The sequence below is a fragment of the Suillus fuscotomentosus genome (genome assembly GCF_016647785.1).
Source record: "Suillus fuscotomentosus strain FC203 chromosome Unknown F5891scaffold_68, whole genome shotgun sequence".
NCBI lineage: Eukaryota > Fungi > Basidiomycota > Agaricomycetes > Boletales > Suillaceae > Suillus > Suillus fuscotomentosus.
This window is the reverse complement of record NW_024539580.1, coordinates 150,583-172,123: the sequence shown is the minus strand read 5'-3', so window position 1 is coordinate 172,123 and position 21,541 is coordinate 150,583. Positions and strand designations below refer to the sequence as shown.

General features: G+C 47.8%; 9 protein-coding genes and 1 non-coding gene across 10 annotated transcripts; 4 read left to right on the top strand and 6 right to left on the bottom strand.

The window, feature by feature from the left end:
• The first annotated feature begins 15 nt into the window (after positions 1-15).
• On the top strand, positions 16-956 carry F5891DRAFT_1059400 (uncharacterized protein). The gene is made up of 4 exons (XM_041362831.1): positions 16-280; positions 364-604; positions 671-748; positions 803-956. Exons 2-4 carry the CDS (start codon positions 455-457, stop codon positions 848-850), a joined length of 276 nt encoding a protein of 91 aa, XP_041220869.1. The 5' UTR covers positions 16-280; positions 364-454; the 3' UTR covers positions 851-956.
• F5891DRAFT_t104 lies at positions 50-120 on the top strand. Its single transcript has one exon. It is a non-coding gene; the product is annotated as a tRNA-Gly (tRNA).
• A 201-nt stretch (positions 957-1,157) lies between the features above and the next one.
• Positions 1,158-4,397, bottom strand: F5891DRAFT_673656 (permease for cytosine/purines, uracil, thiamine, allantoin-domain-containing protein). The gene is made up of 23 exons (XM_041372737.1): positions 3,890-4,397; positions 3,784-3,831; positions 3,697-3,732; positions 3,635-3,643; positions 3,549-3,583; positions 3,486-3,493; positions 3,410-3,434; positions 3,347-3,359; positions 3,240-3,293; positions 3,095-3,187; positions 2,942-3,037; positions 2,851-2,889; positions 2,734-2,786; positions 2,651-2,681; positions 2,480-2,599; positions 2,405-2,421; positions 2,342-2,354; positions 2,210-2,293; positions 2,151-2,162; positions 1,967-2,091; positions 1,815-1,917; positions 1,626-1,768; positions 1,158-1,565 (listed from the first exon to the last, which is right to left on the bottom strand). The coding sequence occupies exons 1-23, from the start codon at positions 4,210-4,212 to the stop codon at positions 1,417-1,419; spliced, it is 1,629 nt and encodes a 542-aa protein (XP_041220868.1). The 5' UTR covers positions 4,213-4,397; the 3' UTR covers positions 1,158-1,416.
• Positions 4,398-4,582: 185 nt separating this feature from the next.
• On the bottom strand, positions 4,583-5,918 carry F5891DRAFT_960437 (farnesyl-pyrophosphate synthetase; the record flags this gene model as incomplete). The annotated part of the gene is made up of 4 exons (XM_041375729.1): positions 4,583-5,230; positions 5,277-5,498; positions 5,548-5,685; positions 5,799-5,918. 4 exons carry the CDS (start codon positions 5,916-5,918, stop codon positions 4,583-4,585), a joined length of 1,128 nt encoding a protein of 375 aa, XP_041220867.1.
• A 3,234-nt stretch (positions 5,919-9,152) lies between these two features.
• F5891DRAFT_1194345 (uncharacterized protein) lies at positions 9,153-10,187 on the bottom strand (the record flags this gene model as incomplete). The annotated part of the gene is made up of 2 exons (XM_041367918.1): positions 9,153-9,267; positions 9,319-10,187. 2 exons carry the CDS (start codon positions 10,185-10,187, stop codon positions 9,153-9,155), a joined length of 984 nt encoding a protein of 327 aa, XP_041220866.1.
• A 1,182-nt stretch (positions 10,188-11,369) lies between these two features.
• Positions 11,370-12,591, top strand: F5891DRAFT_1059373 (proteasome endopeptidase complex beta subunit). Its single transcript, XM_041362830.1, has 6 exons — positions 11,370-11,444; positions 11,496-11,593; positions 11,653-11,729; positions 11,782-12,058; positions 12,108-12,309; positions 12,368-12,591. The coding sequence occupies exons 1-6, from the start codon at positions 11,412-11,414 to the stop codon at positions 12,479-12,481; spliced, it is 801 nt and encodes a 266-aa protein (XP_041220865.1). The 5' UTR covers positions 11,370-11,411; the 3' UTR covers positions 12,482-12,591.
• Positions 12,592-13,080: 489 nt separating this feature from the next.
• Positions 13,081-14,426, top strand: F5891DRAFT_1281239 (uncharacterized protein). The gene has a single exon (XM_041370459.1). The coding sequence runs from the start codon at positions 13,269-13,271 to the stop codon at positions 14,379-14,381; it is 1,113 nt and encodes a 370-aa protein (XP_041220864.1). The 5' UTR covers positions 13,081-13,268; the 3' UTR covers positions 14,382-14,426.
• Positions 14,427-16,821: 2,395 nt separating this feature from the next.
• F5891DRAFT_960396 (uncharacterized protein) lies at positions 16,822-17,483 on the bottom strand (the record flags this gene model as incomplete). The annotated part of the gene is made up of 3 exons (XM_041375725.1): positions 16,822-17,090; positions 17,143-17,220; positions 17,273-17,483. The coding sequence occupies 3 exons, from the start codon at positions 17,481-17,483 to the stop codon at positions 16,822-16,824; spliced, it is 558 nt and encodes a 185-aa protein (XP_041220863.1).
• Positions 17,484-19,099: 1,616 nt separating this feature from the next.
• F5891DRAFT_960404 (uncharacterized protein) lies at positions 19,100-19,577 on the bottom strand (the record flags this gene model as incomplete). Its single annotated transcript, XM_041375728.1, has 3 exons — positions 19,100-19,170; positions 19,237-19,415; positions 19,474-19,577. Coding segments are annotated over 3 exons (354 nt in total), but the record flags the coding sequence as incomplete, so codon positions are not given.
• Positions 19,578-20,330: 753 nt separating this feature from the next.
• On the bottom strand, positions 20,331-21,268 carry F5891DRAFT_1059366 (emp24/gp25L/p24 family/GOLD-domain-containing protein). The gene is made up of 6 exons (XM_041362829.1): positions 21,089-21,268; positions 21,026-21,037; positions 20,657-20,973; positions 20,550-20,600; positions 20,445-20,498; positions 20,331-20,397 (listed from the first exon to the last, which is right to left on the bottom strand). Exons 1-6 carry the CDS (start codon positions 21,233-21,235, stop codon positions 20,337-20,339), a joined length of 642 nt encoding a protein of 213 aa, XP_041220861.1. The 5' UTR covers positions 21,236-21,268; the 3' UTR covers positions 20,331-20,336.
• Positions 21,269-21,541: the final 273 nt, after the last annotated feature.

Sequence of the window (21,541 nt, the reverse complement as noted above, 5' to 3'; positions counted from 1 at the left end):
AGTGTCGCTGATGCCGTCATGGTCCCCGACGATACTTCGGCTAGCACAGGCATTAATGGGGTAGTGGTAACCTGGGTCGTTGCCATCGACCCGCCGGGGGTTCGATTCCCTCTTAATGCACTAGCATTCTACTATGTTTTTACTGCTCGGTTTTCTTTAACTCTTGTTTTCAAACTACAACAACTCGCTGCATGCTGAGTGCAAAAGCCAAAGTTCTTCCATAGGTTGGTTGGAGACTCTTGGGTTGGTAACCGTTGGTTACCTCGAATCCATGGGTGATGTAAGATCTCACAATTGAACTCTTCGGCGAGAAGTTCGACTGATTAAATGACATCTCGGCTATGGCTCGGTCACGGTTTTCAGCGAACGCAAGCCTCTGCCACCATATTTCTACCAGCCATCCTGAAAATATGTCCTTAAATTTTATTCCCCCGAGTTTCCTATACATCACGCCATGTTCACCCATCTATTGGTGTTGCTTTGTGCATCTGTCTCCATGATCGCGACACCTGCTCCCGAACCCAACGTTGTAGTCGTTGGCCAGAATGTAGGAGGCTGCGCATCGGGGTTCCCGACGTGTTGTGCTGCTGTCAGCGATGATTATGTGCGTTTTTGATTCTAGCTCCAAGGAGCACGCGAACTAACTTGACCTGCGCTCGACGTTGTATAGAGTTCAGGTACGGGGTGCACGACGGTTCCCACTGTGAATGCATGTGGTAATTCAATGACCGTACTCTGCTGCCAGGATGTGCGTATTTCTATTTCCATTAGTGTTGCTGCCATGTACTCATCATCGACGTAGGCCAGCACTGTGGAGATGATCGGAGCAGCAGGGAATTGCACTCGTTAGTTCTAAAGATATACCTGCTGTGTTTGTAAAATTTTCGTGCCGTGACACGGTTGCAAGCGAATGATTTATAGAATGCCACCCACTAGACAATCAATTTATTTCTTCGCTTTGTGCATACAATGTATAACCCAAGGGAGTCACACATGTCCCACACTTGCATTTGACGGTGAGATTCCCAAAATTTGGAACGTGGCAAGGTGTAAGATCCAGTCATTGGTCACGCATCCAAGCCTCGCTCGACCTGCTATGTAAACCTCACTAGTGATGTGTTTACAGTTCCATTCCCACATAACCGTGAAGGTGTAAGGACAAATTTGCGAAATCGTCGGTTCGATGCTCGTTCTCTAATACTCTTTGAATACTAATGCGTGTTCAGACATCTTAACGTCAACAGATTACTGCGTCGTTTGTAGGACTCCTTGACATCGTGATGCCCAATACTCTAGAGGACTTGTGAACTTGGGCTGCAGCCCCACAGTAGTCCTCATTCCATAACCTTGTCGCGGATCAACATGAACATGATAGCATAGGAGGTCTTGCAGATCAAACCACCATCTATGCCAATTTTACACTGGTCCCTTTTCCTTCTCCTCGGCTTCCAGTTCACCCTCCACTTCGAAACTATTTTCCTCATGATACAGCACTCCAATACCCACATTTCCCGGGGGTGAGACCCAACAAATCACCGAGAACGCGACGAATGATATCAAAAGGCCTGCAGAGTTGCTGAATTTTAACGAATATTTAAAACACTATTTTATAGCAGTAAACCTACCGACGAAGAACGCGATGTGGAAAATGCGCACCCACACATTCCACGCAGTCGCGTCGCGGGTTGTCATGATTAACCCAGGCATGGTTGGGAAGACCCCAAGCACCCAGGCGAGTGGGGCGCGCCAGTTCACGCCATTGTGGTACCTTGACAGAAGTGAGAGGAAGAATATGACTTATGATGTTTGCGTACCAGTAAATAGAGCGCTTGTCTCCGATGTAGCAGTCCTCGAGCTTGATCATACATCTCCTTACCACGAAGTAGTCTGCGAGAAGAATCCCAGAAAAGGGAGCGACTGGGGAGGATCAGTTTATCGTGATGAATCAGACTTCTTTAACACGTACAGAATATTCCGAAGCCAGATAGTACGGTCAAGAAAATTGAAGCATTAGACAGGTATTGCCAAGGGTTTGAAGCTAGCCCCAGGAAGGCGAGCAGGTAAGCACCCCTCCTGATGTTGATATAGCGTCTGCGGAAGAACATTCGTTGATTCGTGCATTTGGGGCACAATAAACATAAAATACGGACGGTACGACACCCCTGCTCGTGTGTTAGGTAGATGTTGGAACACGAGAGTAAGGACGTACGAAAGATCCATTCCGGCACTCACAGAGTTGAGAACAATGCTAATGCCGAGCTGGGCGCATACACAGCCGAGTCCGGCAAAGAAACTGAAGCGCAGTCAGAGAAGAAGCTAGAGCGATTGACGTGTTACATACATCGCAGCGCGAACTGTCCGATGGAGAAGTGAGCACCCACACTTACCGTGAGATTGTCCTTACCTCTCGGGGAGTCATTACTGAAAAAAAGGAGTTAAGCTATACCCAGCGGACGAACTCCCCCTCCCCCCAACTTACTAGTAATTCTGCAGAGTTGCGAGAAGCAGGAAAGGCTCCCAAATCAAACTCCCTACAATTTCTTGTGCGCATGACGTGACGATGATACCAATCGTGGCACATACAATGATGCAAAATGGACTGGGAGTAATCAGTCAGGTAAACCATGGTGAATATAGGTTGTAGACGTACGCAGCGATTAACTGAGATAGCGTAGGCGCATCTGAATGGATGTGTTAGTCTGACAAACAAGAATGTGGTGACGTTGGGCAGACATGGCCGGTTAGCATAGCGCGTCCAATCGCTCTGACCAACGGTTCCACCACCCCTATTCACCATAGCCATAACATATATCAGGTGAGCGTGCAAGCGACAAAAGGACAGTCTCGCACCACGCGCCAAGAATCGCAGTGATACCGAATAACATGGCCCTATCGTTTTATTTAACAAGATATCTGATTTTATCTCAAGTCTTGATCTCACCATCCTGTTCCACCATGAACGGGACTCGCTTGCTCCTGAAACAAGGGACCGCCAGAATGTGTGTTCGAGACCGCCCAAGCAAGAAGTCCGATCAGGCTGGATTGTAGAGTAAGTGCAGCGCATGCGTGAAGTTAAAATGGTGACGATGCTTACGTGGCGCTAAACATGACAGACGAGACGATGAAGGGTTTCTGGAGTCGTTCAGGAGGGATGCGCATGATTGCGATGAAGAACACGTAGTAGATGCTGCATACAACAGTCAATTTGAATGAATTCGTGGAAAGAGGATGTATCGAACATTATGCCTATGAAGTCCTTGGTCAGCAAGATTCCACCTGCTAACGTCTGTTTCCTAAATCATTGTGTGTAAGTGGCTGGAAAACTTAACAAGCTGGGTGTGCTCACATGTGGGCAAATCCTAAACAAGATAAAATAAGCATTGAACAATCTCAAAGAAAGGTTGCGCACCGGGAATGATGGCGCCGATTGTAACCTATTCAGATGCGTGGAATGAAGTAAGATGCACGAGGACTTGGAGACGTACCGCAACAGCTGCACGAAAGTTCATCAGCAACATAACAGAGAACAGGCGTAGAAAACAAGTCACCTTGTCCACCCCAGTAGGCCTGGAGGCCATCCCAGCTAAATGCGCATATCAGCTTTCAGCACTTGAAAAAGAAACTCAGAACTTACAAGATGATCCTTGAATTGTGAAATCAAGCAGTGTACCCCAATATATTTAGCGCATCACTCACACAAAAGCACGAATGATAACAGGAAAATAGGCGCCTCTGCTAGAGGAATCAACATGATATTGCCGCCGTCAATTGTTGCATACTCGCCGCATGCCCCAGCTGAACCTGCACGCTACAGTAAAACCTATGTGGTGTCTTCATATAAGCTGTCAGCATTTCGATGGAACCCATCCCGTGACCACAGCATCCCCACCTCTCTCCCATCCACCCGCAGGTGACACAAAGCACTCCAACGATAAGACCGCCGATGACGAGAGACACAATGGCCTGTGTCGCATCTAGGCCGTACGCGAGTAATGTGCTGCCGGTAGTATACCCTGAAATGCAGAGACCACTGATGCACCAGTAGATGAAGTAGGACCATATCTTATAGGTGCGGCGCTCTTTGGGCATGGGGATGAGGTCGCGGTTGAGCCATGATGTATTGGGCACTCCAGGATCCGTGGGTACCTCAATGTACTGGAAAAACCTGCGCCATCGAGACGGATGCGGATCTGCTTCCTTTGAGTTGGACATCGCAAGTGGTCAGTAACACTCAGTATCAACGTCTCAACGCAATTGGTGATCCGCCGGGGTAACGTTATAGTGACTTCATGCGGTTGGAAGGAGGCTTGTCCGGATCCGAATTTCGATATTGCCTCCATAGTCCATACTTAGGATTGATGATGAATCGATATCATAATCGGGTTAGGCCATATCATTTAACAGCTTTCAGCCGCAGAGTCGAAGATCAGTGCGCAAGAAACTTGAGCTAGTCAAACTGTCAAAGTGATGTACAGACCTGAGACAGGTAGTCCGGTGAATCAGACTAACATTACATAATTCGACAGAACCTCGCAATTGCCAATTAAAGGTCTCTTCTTACACCTCTGAGACTCATCTAGTCCTACGCCGTACGATCAGTAATCTTGCTTAGGAAAGCCCGGAACACGTCCTGCCTTAACCTATCATCCCTCAACTCGTCCTGCGCACCAGGCTCTGGTAGCAGCTCTATCATCGCATTAATCTCCGCTATTGCATTCTTCGAATACTCTTCATAGCGCTTGGGAATGTTCAACCCCTCCTCGTCATTGTACATGTCTTTCACAGCTTGCTCCCTCGTAGTCTGTTCTGGACCCTTCTTGCCGTAGTTCTCGAACATGAATTGTTTTTGCATGTCGGTGCCGTGCGTGAGTGCCGTACATACGCACCAGGAGCACTTGCCGTCAATGATGTCCGTACCAATCTTCCCGATCTGCGCCTCAGTGCCGTGGTAGTCCAGGTAGTCGTCTTGAACCTGGAAGAACTCGCCCATGGGAATGAGAATCCGGTCGGCTTCTTTGTATGGCTCGACGGTCTTTCCGTTGAGCTCGTATGCGTCCGGGACACCACACATGCGCATGGCAAGCGCAACACTCAGGTAGAAAGAGTAGTAGGCTGTTTTGTATTGCACAATGAAAGTATGTTTTGAGAGGGTATATTTGTCTATGTTGAGGTTGTCCTCGGGGGCAGTGATTTGGTCAACGAGTTGACCCATCTCGGTCTTGTAAGTTACCTGGGCGAGCGTAAGTGAGATGCAATGAAAGGGTGTAGTATGCAACCTCCTGGAACAACTCCAATAAATCAACGTAATAGGTCTCACGTCTGAAGTGGTTCTTGAGGATGTGGTAGATAGCGCCCTCAAGCATGCATGAGTCGTTGATAGCAATATTGTGTACCTTTCCAAGCCCTTTGACATCAGAGACGCGGTACCAGCACGGCTGGCCACGGCGCGAAATGGAACGGTCCATGATGTCATCGGAAACGAGGAAGAATGCTTGAAGCTATCAGGGGTGACTAAGAATAGTTCGAAATGAAGAACGGAGAACGTACAAGTTCGATACACCATCCGAGGAGGGCGGCTTTGAAGTACTCGTCGTCGGTTGGAAGGCGGTTTAAGAGAATTGTGACGCTGTCAACGACGGATATGCCACGATTGAGTTTACCTCCAGGGACATTGTAGATTAAGTTCTAATAAGATAGGAGTCGAATGTCACGAGTGGTGTAACCAGTGACCGTCATTGATGGCAGTCCCGACAAAGACGTGAATATCGAGATTCAGTGGAAAGCATATAACTAGTCACCTCATTGAACCACGCAATGGCATCTTCAGGCATATTCTCGGACTTCATATGCGCAATCAGTTCTTCCCGGATGCCCTCAAAGACTGCGAGAAACTTGTTCCGCGTGTCTGCATGCGACATTGTGTACGAATAGCCTGAAGTAACAATAGAATCGAATGTGACACTGATGTACACGGTGAAATGAAGTAGGAACGGACGAACGCTTGGAACGAAGGAGACGGCCCATCTCCACTATTAGTACCTGCTTGTGATGAGACCACTTTAAAACCACGTTCTATGCTGTAGCACTGCCCGCACTAGACGGCGAATGACAATTCACCTAGCAATCAGGAGATATGCATCCTTTTTAGTGTGTCGGCCGAACTGACGGTCAAACGTATCAGTTAATATAGATAAACACTTGAATCACGAGTCTCAACTAAGATAATGACAGCAAATTATAGCCCTAACCAAAAGTGGATGTGGCAACTTTGATTCGAAAGACGAGAGCCTACTAAACTTCAAGTATTGACTGGCCACCATCGCCAAGGTCGTATTCGAACAATCTGAAACGAAGGCTGTCCAGATATTAATTGTCGCTGCTCCTCGCATCCTAGGTCACCAGAGTGCAAAGATGAAATAATGAGACCGCACTGACAGGAACAAGTGAGCGCCTACAGAAGGCTATTGCCGTATATGTGTGGTGACTTCTTGCGCACCATGCATATGCATTGCCTTCTCGTCTTCTTGACATGTGCGTCACAACGTTCAAATTCTTGATCGGCGTCTTGCGACCTCACGATACTTATTGCAGGTATCTTGTAGTTACACTTCCAGGCCTCAGGCTCAGGTCTCAGCGCTCAGCGCTAGCCTAGCCTCAGTGTTGGTTTTACACTCTCGCCGAGCTAGACACTAGATATCACTAAATATTTACCAATAAGCAGGAGAAATCTTCAATAACACGTACTTATGGTGAACAGTCGTGATACAAGCAGAAGTTAGACTCGTAACCAGTCTTTACTGTTAAAGTCAGACTGGTCGATCTCGGAGAAATTTGACAGGCAAAGCGCGGAGTTTAAAATTTGCCTCGTCAAGTAATGATGCGTACCTCTCAAACATCCGGGTCACTTGAACATAGGATAAAATTATGCTACTATCGAACGCATTTCACTTGATATCATGCCTCAAGGCCTCAATATACCAGCCACCTGTTAAATCTTCGATTTAGATCATTAATTCTTCGAGCCTCGATCAAGACAAACCCTTGGTCATCCTAGGAAGAGTCTTTTGTGAGTGGGCCGCAGGCTCACAACTAAGATATCAAGTTTGTCACGTGTCACAGCGGTCTTGACATGGATTCGAATGACCTGGAGCTGTACCTCCAAGGCTCCATAGCACGGACTGAGCATTTTCAATAAATGCAGTCAGATAGAGTCACTGCCTCCCGAGCCCCCATGACCAAGTTGGGCTCGAATTTGGGGTGCGCGGGAGTACCAAATCTGTTGCTCACCGCTGGATTTGATCGGAATGCGGCTGGCTGGTAGATGTCATCGCGTCATTTGGATGCGCGTTGTAAGCATTGCCATCCGCGTCAGCCTCTTGGGTGCGAGTGTATAAGTATTCCGTCTTCTCTACTTTCCCGTCACCTCGCTCTCTTCTCTATTCCACCACATTTTTACTAGTTACCGTTTCCCTTTTTCACTATATGATCATTTCCCCTTCACATCATCGCGACAAGGTTGCCATTGGATAAATGTCAGTCCGACTCGATCCCTGGACCTTTCGGTGCATCTATTAGCTTCTCTATTGACTACCCGCCCGCCAAATTACTGGCTCTTCGCAGCGTCATCGAGCCTTTATCATTCACTCTCAAGGAGCCTGGCTATGCGGTATACCCCCAAGGTGGATATTGCCCGCTGACGTTCCCTTAGATGCCGGTTAGTAAATAAAGATGCTTTATCTTCTTTGTTGTGGTTCACCACTATTTCGCTATGGTCGGTGAGTTCTTTCCTTTGGCTGAATGGTGAACGTGTGCGGTGGCCGCAGGAGTGCGCCTGATGCATGGTACAGCGTGCATTTGGGTGTTGTGCAGCAGGTGTGAGCCTGAGACTGTCGTTCGTGATGGAGTGGTTAGTTGCTGGGGTTGCAAGGTGAATAAGTTTTTGCCTGCTTGTCTGTTCCTTGTCTTCGTCTTGCTCGCGTGCCCCTTCGTCCTTTCGCCTAATCGATTTGTTCGCTTCGCACCTCGATCAAGTACTCTTCTGCAGTTCCATGCTCGAAGGACCATGCCTCAGTCGCTTCCACTTACGCGCAGTTCCGTCTTTCGATACTCACCGGCCACTACGTTCGTCATTACTGCACGCACTCTGCACGCTCACTTATTTTGGTCATCGTTCCCACTCCCATTTCAGTTCTCCGCATCTTCTTCTTTTCATCTCATCTTCTTGCTTTTGTGTTGACATACATTTTTTCGAGCTCACCTGGCGGATCCAAGGTACGTCTATGATATGTGTTGTTGACTACTACAACCCATGTCTATAGACGTACCTTGAGATTTGGGCGCAGTCTTTCGTCGATGATCAGAATATAATAGAGGTGGCCATTTCACATTTCCTACTCCGAGCTCCCTGCTCGCCGTCTTTTCCATCTCGTGACATGTGGCACTACCGTTAGTATTAGATTCGAGCTATACCAAGTACATCATTGATGCGTATTAGACATGCCTTCGATTTTGTTCTTTCTCTTGGAATGAATTCATCCGCGGATAACATTGGTACGATCAATGATTAAAGTCATAATGTCATTATTACCTCGAACCCTGAATCGATACGAGAAACATAGTCGCTGATATACAATCGTAATATACCGCTATACATACCAGCGATGAATCGATGACCTCCGTAACACGCCCAAATTTGAACTAATTGCAAGTATCAAAGTAAGTGTAGCAGCTCTGGTAAGGAAAGCATCCTCAAGGTCTCGCGACTGTACCACGTACGAAGGTGCACTCCAGCTGAGCTGCTCGACAGTCTGGGACCTGCGGTAGACTCCTGCAACCAGAACCTTTAAGGTCGCATCGCAGGGGGACAATAGTGCGAGTCCGGAATGAGTTGAAAAAGTTGAAGACTGGATGTCAAATTTACATATACGGTCGGTTTAGGGCCGGTTGGATGAAGCTGATGATAGATTTGGATTACATGTATGAGCAAACATTACATAAGTATGGGTATATAATCGATAATCGAGGTAGTAAATCAGTGTAAACAATATGTACTACTCGTAAGAAACATTCAAACACTATGCTACGCCCAAAAACGGTTCCACTTGTATCGACTTCAGGTTCAAATCAAAGGACAAAAAGTATACATGTGCGGCTTAGGCAACGGTAACGACACTGGAAACAGCGGTGTAAACGGCCTCAACAGTGTCAAGGGCCACAGTCCCCAGATCCGTCACTTCCGTCATCATTTTGGTGCAAAGAGGGTAGACGCTAACGAACGATATTAACCGACCGTAAAAGAAGATAAGATGAGAAACTCACTAGTCAGTCGTCTGTGTATCCGAGCAGGACAAGCCCACTGGGCCAGTGGCAGAGGTGTCCACACTTAGGTACTGGAGCAGCTTCGGAGTGCGACTGTCATCCGACTGCAAGACCATCTTGCAGTAGGTCAAGGTGTAGTCAGAGTTACACGACTCGGCGCGGCGCGCCAGCGATGATGGCTTGACGTTGGGAGACGAGGCCCTCTTCTGAGCCTTGGCGGCATCGGTTGCAGGCGAACTCGATTCTTTGGGGGGTGAAGACTGAGTGAGCTCGGGTGTGGAGGGCAAGGAAAGCATGTGAACGCCTGGAATGTGACGTTCTCGCGGCAAATTACCTTTAATCATGACTACCTTGCTAACTTCCCCGACCGCAGACTGCATGTGAGATGCATCGGGGTTTTGGGGCGTTGTGTTGTTGGGCAGAGTCCGAGCATACCAGGCAATGGACGCTGAACCACTGGGGGGCGTGAGTGTGGAGGCATCAGGTGTCTTCTCCGACTTGTCGTTGCCCTGACTCGGCAGCGATGGTGATTGGATAGTGGATGCATCAACCTTGGGGAGTTCGTCTGTGGTAAGAGACTCATCCAGAGGGACAGGGGCGCTGCTAGTGTCCTTAGGAACTGTGGGCGCCTTCTCCTTCTCTACTTGGGGAAGCTGGAGGGAAAGATTGGATACCTCCTTGTCTACATCAGCGATGCCAACGTAGTTTGTGGATGGTGTTTTGACGTCAGAGACGCCGGGGATGCTGACACTGTTGTCGAGAACGCGGACGTTATCTAGGGTACTAGGACCCTTGGGGATGGACCCGGTGGGAATAGCAACTGCGAAGGCAGCACCGATGATGATCAAAAGAGTGGACTTGTTGAACATGATAAACGAGTGTGGGTGGGTCGTGATATGGGGTTGTAACAAAGACGAACGAAGTTCAACTGGGGTGTGCACCAGATGATGGTAAAGTTTTTATATGCTTGCATAATGTTCGGTACGGTGGTTGTTGGTGACACAACCCTATAGAAAACAAGAACTAGTATGATCAGCGCGGATTCCGAATCACGTATGTCAAACGCATGTCCGTAACTTGCTTGACCGATCGGTTAAATGTCGTGGAGGTGGTGGTTAAGCGCCCGATGAGTCGGACCTGACGTGAGCCTCAACTTTCGTGCAAGACACCCATCGAGGTACTGTGAGGCGATGGGCAGGGCCAGTTTTTGCACTATATGGACGATAGCTGGCTTGATCAAAGGATTCGTACTACTCAATAAGTACGTGATGAGTCTTAGAGCCGAGACGTAAAAGATGGGATTCTAGCAATTCGAAGGTTGTCGAAATATCAAACCAAAAAGTACTAGCGTATGACGCACCTTGTCGCACGACCGCCGACAACGATGGGTCTTCAGGACGGCGGTGCCAAAGTTGTCGTGCAATTAACACATATATGCTTGCGCGACATGAACCAACGATTTGTGCTTTGAGCTCGGTGTCATGCTAGTAGCAGATAAGTCTATCATTGACAAATAAGTAATCCGGATCACAACTGCTGGCACCAGCAAATACTAAGACATCCTACGCATAAAAGCCAGTGTTTGTAACATGTCGAGAGCGGTACGGAATATGAGTTCGAAGTTCATCAGCTGCCTTCCACATCTTCATCATAAAGAGATAGATTATCGAGTTCCATGCCGCCTATACCCTATAGCAACTTGTCACATGAACTTTGTTGGGCCGAATTAATGTTTTTTTTATTCCCCAAGGACCTAAGAGTGTATAATTTGTCAGTCAGGGAAGTAGCAATGAGAATTTAGTAAAAGATATGTGCCTGACTGATCATGAGCTCTAGCAAAGAGATCATCATAACCATACATTGGCATCACTCAAATTTCAGTGGGCTCTGTGACGGTCGATTCACCACGAGCCTACCAACTTGGCTCCAAGAATTAACGTTCGAGTCTGTTCGTATGTTAGGTAGACGCGTGGCTTACGCAGCAACCGTTACGAGTATGTAGCGCTCAGGCTGCCAGGACACATGCAGAACTGCTGACATAATGATGTCGCGTCTGGCTTGCGCGTCGATTAACCTGTTCTACCAACTCTACCATGGACCACTTTCCAACTAACTGGGGTCGTCCGGTAAGTATCGTGAACTGGAGATAGAGTACAGCACTAATTCAGATTTTGCAGAGAAACGACGCTTTTGATGCATATGCTACCTACCCCATTCACCAGCGACCATATAATGGTCCAAAGGATTCTTTCGCTGATGGCGTACAGCGAACGCAGTAAGTCTGTTCACTTAATCCTCTTCCTTTCCATCAACGAGACTCGACTTGATATGTAGACAACCAATTGTAACTGGAACGAGTGTGCTGGCGATCAAGTACAAGGATGGTGTCATGATGGCCGCTGACAACCTCGGTAATTTCACTTCGAAGTCATCCCATTCATCGGTTTATGTGTTCTCCAATAGCTTCATACGGGTCCCTCGCTCGATTCAAGGATGTACAGCGTCTGCACCAAGTCGGCAACTATACTGTGATTGGTGCTGGAGGCGATATGTCGGACTTCCAGTATATTCAGTATATCCTTGAAGAACTATCCATCGATGAGATATCTGCACAGGATGGACATGAGCTTGGTCCTGTCGAGATCCATGAATACATGTCGCAGCTCATGTATGCGCGCCGGTCCAAGATGAATCCGCTCTGGAATTCTCTGCTTATTGGTGGATTCAAGGACGGCAAGAGGTAAGGATGTGCTACGTCATTCTCGAGCAGGATTCAACTATTATTCAAGGTTTTTGTCGTACGTTGACCTATTGGGTACGACCTATTCTGCTTCGACACTTGCTACTGGGTACGGCGCTTTCATTGCCCAACCACTGTTGCGTAAGGCCGTCGAAGGGAGGGAGGACGTCATTACTGAAGAGGAAGCACGAAAGATCCTAGAGGATAGCCTGCGCGTGCTATTCTACAGAGATGCCCGAAGTTTGAATAAGGTACATCCTCGCAGTGACTATTATGTTCACCTAATTGATCAACTGACTTCTCCTTTAGTTTCAAATTGCTGCAATCTCTAGTGCAGGCGTATCTATCAGTGATTCGATGCAACTCGATACTGCATGGTCATTCGCAGAAAACATCCGGGGTTACGGTGCCCAGACACAGTAGCTTGTATGCATGTATTCTGAAGTCTAATTCATCATGTTCTAAATCTATGAGACATGCAAAGTCTAGTAATATCCTGCAGCGCTAACCTAGGGTTACGCTGTTGCCTCTCCCTTGTCGCGTAAACTGGATGTTTGAAGGTTTTTCAGCGGTCCTGTTACGTCTGATACCATCCACTTTCCAGAGTGCATCGCTGACATCCTACCAAAAAAAACGGATGAATTGCCAGAGGACAGTACTCACCATAGGGTACTCCCGAACATTCCAGTCCGAGAACAAGTGTACTTCCCCAACTACGCTCGTTGCCTAGGTAAGTATCGGGCTCAAGTTGCTGGTCAACCCTAAAGGAACCGTTATGCACACGCATGGCAAAGTATTTCTCTACTTTATGTCCAATGACAAACCGATGCAATTCACTTTCCCAGGAACAACTTAACCCAGTGGCCAGCCATGCACTATAAGAGTTGTGCCATGACGAAACTTCAACGAGTCTGTATGCGTGTTATCGACTCCGGTCGGAAGGTAGATTCTACGGTTCGTGCCACAATCGCATAATTACTATGATGGTCTTTGGGAATCACGAATAGAAATTTTTGCAGGACAAGAGTACATTGTACGACCTAGAAGAAACAATAACTGTGTTATGGTCCACCGGTCACAACTTTTTTTATCCTTATGGTCACAACTTGTGGTCCCAGATACAATGTGCATCTCTTGCTGTGGATGTGACGCGCGGAAAGTATTAAAGGCAGAGCCCTTGCTACCTAGCTAAGTATCTTACTCTTCCATCATGAAGCCTGCTATCCGCTCTCACTCTCCACTCAGTGACCTTCCTATCGAGCTTCTCTTGATCATCTTCAAAGACGCAGCCCAGCCGACGTTTTCCCAAAGGGAAAAATATAACAATAAAAATCCTTACTCAACCGCCCTATCCTTATGTCTCGTCTCTCGACTTGTCAGACGTACCATCCTCCCCGATTTCCTGCACACGATCTTGCTCCGCCGACGTCACAGCGTGAAGAAGTTCGCAAATGCTCTGCTTATGCAGAAAGCGTACGCTGAGGAGCAAAGCGATCTTTTCTTCGACTATACCCCCGCTGTACAGAGGATGTGGATTTGTGAGGCATTTGACTATTCCCTCAATGCACAAGCCCAGTCCTACTCGTGGATGGACGTGATGGCCGAATCTTACTACAAAGATATTGAGCTCAAGCACAACATGAGCGTGCTTCTTCCTGTGATCCTTGCTGCGCCAGCACTTGTGGTTGACCGCCGCCATTTAAAGTTTATCCTTGAGCTTGAAGGCGCGGAGAACGCTTGCGCTTCCCGCACCGATCACAATATCAGCGGACAATCCACTTTTTCTGGGAAAACCAAAAGTTTGGCGATAATACAACAAAGCATCAACTATGTCCTGAACATATTCCGGAACATTTCCAAAGAATCTGTTTTCTTTGCATCAATCCAGCATCTCACTTATCTAATCGATTTGGCTGAGGACTCATGCCATTTTCGCGACATCAGCAGTGGCGTAGACTCGCCAGAAAACCCGGTGTCTATGTGGATGCGCGACCTTCCGTGGGCTTATATGAAGAGCCTTCAAACCTTTTCAGTGGTCTACCCGCATCTGCCTGCCCCCTACGATTTCCAGTCATATGTCACACAGGGACTAGACTTGCATGTGGAGCGACTCACGGTGTCTGCTGCCCTTTACAAGCAAGACCCTGAGTTCTTCCCGTGGGTGACACCGCCGTTTCCTGTGACGGATCCTGGAACGAAGAGGATAGAATCGGATGGTCTGTCCTTCGAGGTTACACGTGATAAGACCCGCTTGACACAATTCTTTTGCTCGTGGGATAAAGCTTGGGCTTCCGGGTTAATCGAGGATGAGGTGGTGTTATGAGGATGGTGATGGGTGATGTGATATGACTTATCCTAGATATGTGCCCGCTTGTATTCCGTTTTGCTTCTTACTGTACTCTTACCATAGACTTCCCATACCCAATAGATAGGACGGACACTGTTATGATTCATGAGCCATTAGCCGCAGCGTGACCTCAGTTCCGAGAGTGAAAGAGCAGGTGCACGATGCATCGATGAACGATTGCATGCCTTTTCAAGTGAACGAGTGTTAGACCGTCGGCGAACAAAGCAAACAATTGAAGAAGGCTGTAAAAATAATACGCTGGACCCATGGACCATGCATGAGACTCACTTTACAAGAGTCAGAATTATGCATTCACAATGTACACCAAGAATGCGACTCGAGTAGGGAACCCTAACTTAGTTTCTTCGCAGGTCGGTGGGTACGCGTCCATGACATTTCGATAACCAGTTGTGAGGGGTTTGCTTGCCAAGCACGAGTCGAGCGCACGAACTGACATAATGATTCATCATTGCCAGCTACAGAATTTCAATGCACTCCATATGCACATTGACACCCATGCTACGTCACAGCGCTCCTTCACGCCCAACCTGCTAAGCGAGCAACATCAACGCTCGGACTCAAAGACAGCAAGGAAAGACAGGCTTACTCAGTTTCCACACTGGAAATCACCTTACAGCTGGTGAATGATATAATTGGAAATTCCGGTTCGCAGAAAAAACCGTAATCGTTCCCGTTGTTATAGCCATTCATACTGCCATGTAGGGTGAGGCCTTGAGGGTTCTAGATTCGGTGCCGTGTGTGCCGAAAAGGAGTTGGTTGTGCTGCCCTGTCTGGTGTCACGTTTTTGTGCTTGTGATCGGTTCTAACCATTATCGCAGTGGTTTTCTGACATCCATACAAGGTGATCATCGCGCTCCAGGTAGATTTCTATAAGTACCTTTGCAGGATCTATGGGATCTGGGTGATTTATGTTGCACAGAGGTGGCAAATTGCCGCTATCTCATAGATCGCATCTCTCGCAACTGCAACATCCAATAATATTTTATTCTATTGATAGGAAACATGTTTTTAGGTACCCTGCATATGCCTGAATTTTCTCAACACTAGTTGAGCACGACGTTGAATTTTGATAAACTTTTTGCATACATGGAATGAAGAGACCGAAAGTGTTAGGTAACCACCAACGCATAAAGCGAAAATGAAAAATTTAAACAAAAAATGATGCCAGTTTTGTTATCACGTTAATTACCTTCACGGAACTCTATACTTACATGTGGACTTACGACGCCCATCACCAATGATGAAATCAAAGTGTTTCTATTGTATGCTCATACATAAGCTACATGTCAAGTGGTCCCGGTCAGTGCTTATAGTATGGCGGCGGCGGATCCCCTTTATCACGGTGCTGGTAGACTGGATCAAGCACCCCACGATCTGTACGCCTGACATTTAATGCAGAGTAGTAATGTCGCAGGTAGTTCGTGTGGCTTGTGTCTGATGTCGAGCGGGGTACGGTTGTGTTCTGTCGATGGGAAGGTGGTGCTATATTGTCACTAGTCGGAATGTCCCCTGTCGAGCGTGAAAGATGGAGTGTGCGTTTGTGCCTCTCGGTGTGAGAGCGGGGAGTCGATTGTTTTGCTTCTTGTGTGAGTGCGGAGCGCTGCGGGGATAGCGGTGAATTTGTGGGAGGGTGGCTGTTATTAGCGGAGCGCATGGACGAGATTGACTGCTGTTGGCGGGAAATTCGCGAGGGCCCAGCTTGTGGAGATTGGGCAACGTGCGAGCTAGATGGATTGCGTGGTGGTCGTGGAGGGGGATCTTCAGGAGAACGCAAAGATGTATTAGATGGCTGACGGGAAGCAGCTGGGACCGGCAACGGGCGTATATGAGTGCGTGAAGGGGAAGGCTTTGAACCGAGGGGTGAGTGTGTGGAGGATGCTTCCGTTGGAGACGCCATCCAATTATTCCGCCAAGAGATGTCAATAACGGACAAAGGGACCGAAACATTCACCCGCGGCACAGATATGTTAGTGCTTGGTGCAGGATCAGCGGTCTCAAATGGCCGAGGCCGCGCATCTTGACCTGCAATCAACCCTCGCTGCCTGCGTCGGAACTTTACCACAGCATAGCACAGAACAGCGAGGATCACAGTCCCACCAAGTGATGCACACACAGCAATGATGGCCGTGTCTTGATGGTTTATCGTTACACCGCCATTCGAGCGTGCGGAAAGGGTGGCCTGTCTCCCCCGATTCACAGCCTCACAGGATACTCCCCTAGCATCAATGACTTCTACAAATTCGGTCGTACGTCCAAATACACCGGACCTATGGAAAGAGCCAAGATTAATATAGGTTTTCTTGCAGCATCCAATGAAGGTGGAGGAGGCCACTCACGAATCACGCACGGCAGCTTTAATAGGAACAAAACAAAGGCTTACCCTCAGTCAACAAACTTAGATTGCCGAGGACTGCGACGCACCTATAGTAGGTCCTCTTAGTGCGATGTCGCTATTTATAAATGAAACCAGGCTAGACTCTTGTGGCGTAGCAATATCCTGCAGAGATGTGGCCCCGGGAGATGCGAGCATGATGGTGTATGGTGGGACTCCGCCTGAGATGGACATTTGCCAGGAATCACAAGGCTCGACACGGGTGACATTTGTTGTAATCGTCGGAGCAACTGCAAATACGGGAAGCGCGGGAAGACAGTCTGAGGATCCTGCTGCAAAGATATCTCAGTGTGTTTCTGTGGACTTGAGGGAGAAAAGGCCTACATGCAACCATGAAGACTGCGGGGAGCACCCCACCTGAATTTCCAAAGGAGTCAACGAGAGCGAGGAGCAGCTGAGATCCTGTGAAAAGCCGCTCTGTGATTTATTCCAACATAGGACCGGTTGCACGAACCTGGTGGGTGTTTCACCTGCCACAGACCATCTTCGTGAATTTGAGTAGCAGTCAGTGCTCCACCAGCTTCAAAGGCAAGAAGGGTGTATGGAGAACGTCCAATATTGTAATGGTTTCCAGACGATGAAGAAAGCGAGATGTGCAGGCCATCGCAGACGGTCAGACTGCGTACTCGCTCAAATTCCTGACCGAAGTGATAAAAAACTGACATACTAGAAAGAACAACCACGACTTACGTGATTGGTTAGATCCCAGGAGAAACTTCGGCTATCCTCCGCAAGGCCTAGAAGTGCATAAAAGAAAACACATATAGCTAGGCCTTGAGGAAGCAGCAAGACCATGACTTTTAGGAGATAACAAGCTCCAGGGACCAGCCTGAGAGGGCTCCAGCTCCGCTCAAGGGTACTAATCAAGAGACGCCCGCGTCTTCTAATTAGAACTTTGGTAAGGAAAGGAAAAGAAACAGGAACATTTTACCGAGAAGTTTCATAAGTATCTCGGTAATTGCCACGCGAGACGTTCCGAAAAAGTTGATGCCATGCACCGACCAATTGTGGCTGGAGCCTTGGAGCAATGCCGTTGTAGCGCCTAGCACAGGTGTCTTGACAAGTGACCTTGCGCAAAATTCACCGCCCCTCTGATCGGCTGAGGTGGTTGTAGGTAATAATCGAGCGATTCTCATTGGCGTAGACTGCGTAAGTAGATCATTAAGGCAGTATAACTTCGGGTCAAATGAGCTCACGACTTGTCTAGAACGTTGGCAGTTCCTGGTAGGATGCGAGCAATTCTTAGAACTTTCGGAACACCCGGTTCGATTCGAATAGAGCAGTGGTGACTCGCAAGTACTGAGCGTCATGCACCTTGCACAGCCCGGTGGGCGGTACACCGTGACAAGCCCGAGCATATGGACCAAATGCACCGCAGATACTAGTCTCCCTCAGACAGTCCTTCATATACAAGGAGGGATAGGCAGTACGTAGTACGACCACGTGACTAACTCGTACTTCTATAGGTCTCGTGATATCTCGAGAGGCGAGCGAGCAGGGCGGAGAGTGAGCTGAGCGCTCATATACATACCTAGTACGACGTGCGTGATGTCGTTCCTGGTACCTCCACGACATGTGCATCATTTATGAGTGCCAACCTGAAGCACTGATGCTTATAATATCCCGCTGTTCATACGGTACAGTTGCAGTTGCGTCCTATAACTTTCGAATTTGCCTTTGCGGTTCAAACTTCAGTCAGGCCCTCGCGACAGGCCTGATCTATAAATAGCGCGTAGATGATTAAATATATCACATTTCATTCTGAACTTTAAGCTATACACAGAATCGTCCCGTGAGTCACGGTAACACTAGCTACCATGGCACTGACCGGCGCAGTTGACTACATGGTTCAGAAGCATCGTCTGTGGAGAGTTGAGTGGCTACCAGTACTAGTAACATGATTGAATATTTAGAACAAGGTGTCGCAAGGGCTCGAATGGATTCTCCGAGTCATTCGTATCCACCGTGTACACGTATTGGTTGGCATGAGAGTATCAGATCTGCCAGTAATTTTTTCTGGGACACCGTTTGAACAGGACTTGCTTGTCTCCGACCTATCAAGTGGTGAATGAGTCACCGTGATTGCAAGCTATCATACCTGTAGTGATTCAAAATACTTACTTCGCTGCATCTCCATGGTACAGCTTAGAGTCGAGGTTCTCAGCGGTAGAAGTGATATTTGCAGACTGATCTTCCATTGTGATGAAGTCAGCCTTTCCGTCTTGAGTCACAATGGCGTAGCGCTAAAGAAAATTAACCTTAGATTCAGGTGCTTAACAGGCTAGAAGTATGTATCCAAGAGGGGTCCCACGCTAGAGGTAAACTCCCTTTTATCCACAATGAAGCGGACGACTGAGCCACATCATAATGCGATGAAACAATGATCATGCGATGGAGATGCATCAAACTCCTAGCTACCTGTGCCTTGTGGAGCAAATTTTTCTTTCCAAGCTCCGCGAATAGGACGGCTGAGTATATGCGCTAGGACATGCCCGTATGTGCTCAATGATTTTACTGCAAAGACGTCATTCGCAGCAACATGGGTCCCTCTGACGCCCTTGGCTTCGAACTCGTTGTAGTCTGATGTACTGTAGGACCTTGGAGCTGCACGGCAGCGTGAACGCCCCAGGGGCATCAAGTTGTTAGTACAATAACACGAGCGCCTGGCACAAAGTTAATGTGGAGCCATGTACAATGATATTCTTTCCAGAGAGATCGAGCGGAATGGAATGTTCAGGATCTTCTTCTTTGATGGGCTTCTGGTGGATTGGCTTACTGCCTCGATCAGGGCAGTGGCAGAGTGCGCAGCCTGTACAACGTTTGTGAGAACGGAAGCCATGATGATCGGTACAGATGAGATAGATGGAAGGAAAGCTAAGGAGACGTTGGGACACTAGAAGTTAATGCGATGGTATATACTCCGGCTAGCAGCTAGCTTGTCCGCTAGTTTCCTAAGTAGTTCAAGGGTCTTCCGTTCAAATCTAAAACCAAGGAGATTGGAGACTCGGTCACGTGAGTACAAGCTGGAATTTCACGCTAATGTTGATCGATGACTTGCGAGACAAGTGAGCAAGCCAACAAGCTTTCAGCATGCTTTAAACGACTTACTCAGAGCTTCGCATCCTGTGACTCTGATTGTCATAAAACGTGACTAAGTCCCTCAAGCGGACTCCGCTTGCCCTAAACATGAGGGGCGTAGGTAGCAGGTTGCGGCGTATAATGATCTGGGGATCCACGCGTACGGGTAAGAACGCGACCATGTCCTAGCATCCAGCTCTAAAGCGCATACATCACTGCGTGCATCCATCGTTGCTATGCAGATCATAAGAACGTATTTACTTACACCCTTTGGATCAGAGAGCTCAGTAGGATTTGATTAGATGTTAACACTGCGCACTGGTCATAGCAATCATATTTACCAGGTCAGGGAGACCAAAACGTGATGCTGCTCGAGGGCCAGTGTGGAATTGCGGCGGAAAATGATAGAGGTATATAAAGGCAGATGTCGGCACACGAAACTATACTTTGTACCGACGACCTGTTTTCGTAAAGAAGGTTTGAAGGATGTACACCTGAAGGCTAAACAACAGTCAGCTGTGGTCGGATTACGCCTGGGTTGCACTTACACAGCCATGCCCACAATTCCCAAACTCTCCAGAACCATGTACCAGAACAGGCGGCTACGTTGCTTGTGAGTTCACCTAGTCATATACGTGAGAATATCCACAAACTTTTGTGTCGACCTGACCAAGGAGAACCCTCTGTTCTCTCGTGTATGGAAACTTGAAGAACGAGGTCAGTGTGCATGATGATAACTCGAGGCAATAGTTAAACGTACTATTTTTGAGTACGTTTGATGTTCAAAAGCAGTGAGTTCAACCGGAATGTGCTCTCCTCCAGTGCACTGGTGTGATCCGCCACCTGTCCCGGCTTGGCAGGTGCTTCCCTGCGAGGCTCGCTCTCCACCATGATGTCGAAGTCAACCAGCTTCACCGTGAGAGTTGACATGTCATTCTCAAAGCAGAACGAGTACTCTCCAACGGTGTTGGCAGTCAAAACGTAGTCACCTTGCCTTTCGCTTTTACCGTCAAGTATGACCTTCTCATTGGGATCCTTAACGTCGAAGTCTATGTCGAACGATCCTCCAGATTGAACCTAGTTCGTGGGACAATAAGTATATGAGCTGGGACAATGCCGCATGACATACTGCAAAGTAAAACTTCAAGCGGGACGTCAGTCTAGCTCGACAAACATGATCATTCGTGCTCACCCCAATTTTTTCCCCTGCTTTGTCTGCATCAACATAGAAACATAAACGCTCATTTGCTGCAATGGCAGTAGTTAACGCTGAGCTTCTTGCTGAAGGAAGAAGTGATAGGAAGAGAAAACAGTTATACAGAAGAAGTAAGAGAATCATTGTTGGAAAGCATGTAAGTATCAGTTACAATTGCTTGCGTGCTTAGGGTGGCGACCTTGCCGGTGTGCCGGCATTAAATTATGGACTCCGCGAACTCCGAGTCGTTGTAGGTATTAGAGCCTAAATTGCTCAGGGTGCTTTGACTTGGTTTTAACTTCCACTGAGATTCATATATCGCTTTGTCTTTCCCATCTATAGATTCAGAGACCAAGCTGTTGTAACCTATCCACCCGGTGCGTACCATTATAATGCGTTAATTTGACCTATTCAATGGCTTTGTCATTGAAAATGAATTCACTGACAAAT

Coding starts and splice junctions, on each gene's coding strand:
- F5891DRAFT_1059400 (XM_041362831.1), top strand. CDS start 455: ATGTTCACCCATCTATTGGTGTTGCTTTGTGCATCTGTCTCCATGATC. Junction 605..670: donor CTGCTGTCAGCGATGATTAT/GTGCGTTTTTGA, acceptor GACGTTGTATAG/AGTTCAGGTACGGGGTGCAC. Junction 749..802: donor CCGTACTCTGCTGCCAGGAT/GTGCGTATTTCT, acceptor TCATCGACGTAG/GCCAGCACTGTGGAGATGAT.
- F5891DRAFT_673656 (XM_041372737.1), bottom strand. CDS start 4,212: ATGTCCAACTCAAAGGAAGCAGATCCGCATCCGTCTCGATGGCGCAGG. Junction 3,188..3,239: donor AAGGACTTCATAGGCATAAT/GTTCGATACATC, acceptor TGTTGTATGCAG/CATCTACTACGTGTTCTTCA. Junction 2,682..2,733: donor GCGCTATGCTAACCGGCCAT/GTCTGCCCAACG, acceptor ACATCCATTCAG/ATGCGCCTACGCTATCTCAG.
- F5891DRAFT_1059373 (XM_041362830.1), top strand. CDS start 11,412: ATGGACCACTTTCCAACTAACTGGGGTCGTCCG. Junction 11,730..11,781: donor GATGGCCGCTGACAACCTCG/GTAATTTCACTT, acceptor GTTCTCCAATAG/CTTCATACGGGTCCCTCGCT. Junction 12,059..12,107: donor GGATTCAAGGACGGCAAGAG/GTAAGGATGTGC, acceptor CTATTATTCAAG/GTTTTTGTCGTACGTTGACC.
- F5891DRAFT_1281239 (XM_041370459.1), top strand. CDS start 13,269: ATGAAGCCTGCTATCCGCTCTCACTCTCCACTCAGTGACCTTCCTATC.
- F5891DRAFT_1059366 (XM_041362829.1), bottom strand. CDS start 21,235: ATGATTCTCTTACTTCTTCTGTATAACTGTTTTCTCTTCCTATCACTT. Junction 20,601..20,656: donor ATCAAACGTACTCAAAAATA/GTACGTTTAACT, acceptor TCGTTCTTCAAG/TTTCCATACACGAGAGAACA. Junction 20,398..20,444: donor GGAATTGTGGGCATGGCTGT/GTAAGTGCAACC, acceptor ACTGTTGTTTAG/CCTTCAGGTGTACATCCTTC.